Genomic DNA, 4232 nt, shown 5'->3' on the forward strand with positions numbered 1-4232 from the left:
TACAATGAATACAGTTAGACTGGGAATACAGAGCGAATAAAATACAGTGAGTTTTCTGGAGTTTATTCTAATTATAATGACGAGCGAGAGACTGCTCCTTACAAGCCAGTCTTTCGCGTATGGAAAATTTTTCCATTAGAATATTTATATAAAGATTAAATTATTAATTTAAGCGTGACATGTATATCTGTGCATTTCATAATACAAGATGAACTAGGACTAACTTTCAGCGAATGTTTTTATGTTGAACAGATTGATATTATCTTAATGTTGCTGCTGTTCTTAAAACATGTTATTTTGATTGTTCGTTACTTCTCTTGTGGTTCTTTTATCATCTTATTTCCTTTCCTCGTTGGGCTGTTTTTCCCTGTTGGAGCCCTTGGGCTTAAAGTATACTGCTTTTCGAACTAGGATCGTAGTTAATAATAATAATAATAATAATAATAATAATAATAATAATCATAATAATATTACATTATTACAATAATAATGCTAATAATAATAATAATAATAATAATAATAATAATAATAATAATAATAAATTATTACAATAATAATAATAATAATAATAATAATAATAATATTAAATTATTACAATAATAATGATAATAATAATAATAATAATAATAATAATAATAATAATAATAATAATAATAACAGGTGCACCAAAATTGATGGGTACTCGGTACTAGCCTACGTCAACTACTCGTTTCTATAATGTTTTTCTTTCAAAAATTTAGTTTCAGGTAAGATAACTATAATGTCAGCTGAAATAATAGGCTTATGTTTATATAACTTTAATATAAAGTCGAAAAGAAACGATTAAATATCTATTATTAATGTGAAATCATTCGAATATAATACTAAGACATTCTTTCATTTATTCGAGATATGTACACACACATACACACATACACACTTCTACAATCACGATTAATAAATATCATGAAAATAGGATATTCTCATTGATAAAGCCTGAGTCAATATAAATCTATACGAATTAAAATATTTAACAGAATATCAAGAAACAAATTTGAAATGTGATAAAATCAGATTATTTCGTGACTTTAATGTGAAATATTTCACTTTAATTTGGTTTTCACCAAAAGCATACTGGGTGGTATGAATTTTACAATTTTCTATGGTAAAACTATTATAAAATTTGGTTTTCATCAAAAGCATACTGAGTGGTATGAATTTTACAATTTCTAAGGTCAAACTGCTACAAAACATTTCAAAAGAGTAACAATTATTCAATGAATCAAAAGCTGAATTAATACGAGTGATTTTTTATATATAATACAATTAGACTGGCGAAATTAGTCACATGATACTATATAGCATTTTTACGTATAGGCCTAATCAAGTAACTTGCGCACATACTCCATAAGGATGTTTACAGCTCCGGTTACGGATGATATAGGCCTAAATCAACCTCCTGGCACGATGCAGAAATACAATGAATGTGATTAAACAGTGATGAGTATAAGAGCGATCTAATGATGGAAGCGACTGGGTCCAGCATAGAATTTTTATCATGCTCCGCCATCTTCTCACAACTGACTTGTGTTTATATTAACAATGACTCTTTAGCTATTGTAAGCAGCTCTTCTCGGAGAAGGACACTCCAAAATCAAACCATTGGTTTCTAGTCTTGGGTAGTGCCATAGCCTCTGTACCATGGCCTTCCACTGTCTTGGGTTAGAGTTCTCTTGCTTGAGGGTACACTCGGGCACACTATTCTATCTCATTTCTCTTTCTCTTGTTTTGTTAAAATTTTCATAGTTTATATAGGAAATATTTAAATGTTACTGTCCTTAAAATATTTTATTTTTCCTTGTTTCTTTTCCTTACTGGGCTACTTTCCCTGTTGGGGCCCCTGGGCTTATAGCATCTTGCTTTTCCAACTAGGGTTGTAGCTTAGCAAGTAATAATAATAATAATAATAATAATAATAATAATAATAATAATAAAATAGATTGTATGTATGATACCTTAGGTGGTGACCTACAAGGCTGGGTATGTAAGGTACATCCACGTGTACCACTTGCCAGAACAGCAAATGTTTTTTATGTTGAACAGGCTGACATAAGTCTTTTTCTAGTTTATATATGACATATCTGTTTTGACGTTGTTACTGTAGAATGGTTTATTGTTAATTTGTTCTCATCATTTATCTATTTCCTTATTTCCTTTCCTCACTGGGCTATTTTTCCCTGTTGAAGCCCTTGCGCTTATAGCATCTTGCTTTTCCAACTAGGGTTGTAGCTTGGCTAATAATAATAATAATAATAATATTGGAGCAATGAGATAATGCATATTTTCAAGCCAAGCGATCCACGGCGGAGCAGGGACCATTTGAGTGCCGGCCAATCACGATGCTTGTGGGCGGAGCACATTAAAGATTTTATGCTAGACACAGTCGCAGCCATCTGATGGCATTACAAAGTGAATTATAAAACCTAAAGATGATTCATAAATTAAGTTTTACTGGAAAAAGTCGACTGAAGATGTCATCCAGAGAACACACAACCTAACTTTCAGATTTTGCAAAATAGAACAGGTTTGACAGTTTATAGATATTAGATAATTCTTAAACCTGGTCTATTAATGTTGCAAATTAGACTTATTGTGGTAACTGTCTAATTTTTGTATTTTATCATGAGCTATGTTTAAAATATAATGGAAGTTTCAGAGACCCATGTTGCTTGCTATGCTCCTCATATATAAATAACAATTTCTCTTCTATTTTATTCTCTCTCTGAGAATTTTATTGCAGACTTGTGTTGCTAGGTAGACGGATCACCTAAACCCAGCTTACTCGTGTTGCTAGATAGACGCATCGCCTAAACCCAGCTTACTTGTGTTGCTAGATGAACGCATCGCCTAAACCCAGCTTACTTGTGTTGCTAGATAAACGCATCGCCTAAACCCAGCTTACTCGTGTTGCTAGCAAGATGCATCACCTAAAACCAGCTTACTTGCATTGCTAGTAGGCACATTGCCTAAAACTAACTTAGTCGTGTTGCTAAGAAGACGCATCACCTAAAACCAGCTTACTCGTGTTGCTAGCATGATGCATCACCTAAAACCAGCTTACTTGCGTTGCTAGATAGGCGCATTGCTTAAAACCAGCTTACTCGTGTTGCTAGATAGGCGCATTGATTAAAACCAGCTTACTCGTGTTGCTAGGTACACGCATTACCTAAAAACAGCTTTTCCTACTCTGGTGTGAACAACATTTCATCGACTTTTCCACCTGGCAAAATTCTCATGGACGATATATAACAGTAAGTAGATTCTGTAACAACAGCATAAATTCCCGCCGACTGCCTACATGGAGCCTGCCATGTACAGTCGGACTGTTGAACTCAATGTAAACAGACGCGATTTTGTTGTTGGTATCGTTCTCACGTGTTTTGTGGACGAACAACAGTGGTGACGTTCGTTACGGTTCAAATTGGAGAGTGATGTTTAATGCGACGGTTTTGCAGGAACGCCTGAGTTTCTCGGACAACCAGCCGAAGTAATAACTGCAATAGAGGATAAGCTAATGAATAAACAATTAAATTAACGGGAATAGCAAGAAATCTTACTGAAAATTTGTTAGATGAAGCCTAGCCTATCTGAACTTTAATGTGGTAGAGTAATTAATTCATGGAAATAGCAAGAAATCTTATAAAGAATTTGTTAGATGAAGCCTAGCCTATCTGAACTGTAATGTGGTAGAATAATTAATTTATGGGAATAGCAAGAAATCTTACAGAAAACTTGTTAGATGAAGCCTAGCCTATCTGAACTGTAATGTGGTAGAGTAATTAATTCATGGAAATAGCAAGAAATCTTACATAGAATTTGTTAGATGAAGCATAGCCCAGCTGAGCTATAATGTGGTAGAGTAATTGATATTTCAATGTTTACGTTTTGTTAACATATTAACACATATACACATATTCAATGAGTGGTTTACATCAAAGTCCTAACAAGAAGATGCATGTGCGTGCGTTTGTAATGGAATAACAAGGCATATTACTTACAAGGAGAGCCAACACGTCAGAGGCCATGAGCATGTAGAAGACATAACCCCAATCTATTTCGGAGATGGTTCCCGCCAGAAGAGGACCAACAGCCGCTCCTACGGGGAAATAAAAAGGATGTTTTGAGCAAAAAATAAATCTGGTAATATGAAGAATTTCTGGATTTAAAGGTAATCCAATTACCAAAGAATGACA

At 33.7% G+C, this 4232-nt stretch overlaps 1 protein-coding gene across 1 annotated transcript in view; it reads right to left on the bottom strand.

Annotated features, from left to right (window-relative positions):
• Window positions 1–633: 633 nt before the first annotated feature.
• The window catches only part of MFS16 (major facilitator superfamily transporter 16), a 32700-nt gene continuing 29101 nt past the window's right edge, over window positions 634–4232 (bottom strand). The window contains exons 11-12 of the mRNA XM_068382116.1: window positions 4038–4135; window positions 634–3533 (exon numbers count right to left, since the gene is read on the bottom strand). Coding sequence (XP_068238217.1) covers window positions 3456–3533; window positions 4038–4135 — 176 coding nt within the window. The 3' untranslated portion in view covers window positions 634–3455. The remainder of the gene's footprint in view (window positions 3534–4037; window positions 4136–4232) is intronic.

This window comes from Palaemon carinicauda, chromosome 10 (assembly GCF_036898095.1).
Source record: "Palaemon carinicauda isolate YSFRI2023 chromosome 10, ASM3689809v2, whole genome shotgun sequence".
Lineage (NCBI taxonomy): Eukaryota > Metazoa > Arthropoda > Malacostraca > Decapoda > Palaemonidae > Palaemon > Palaemon carinicauda.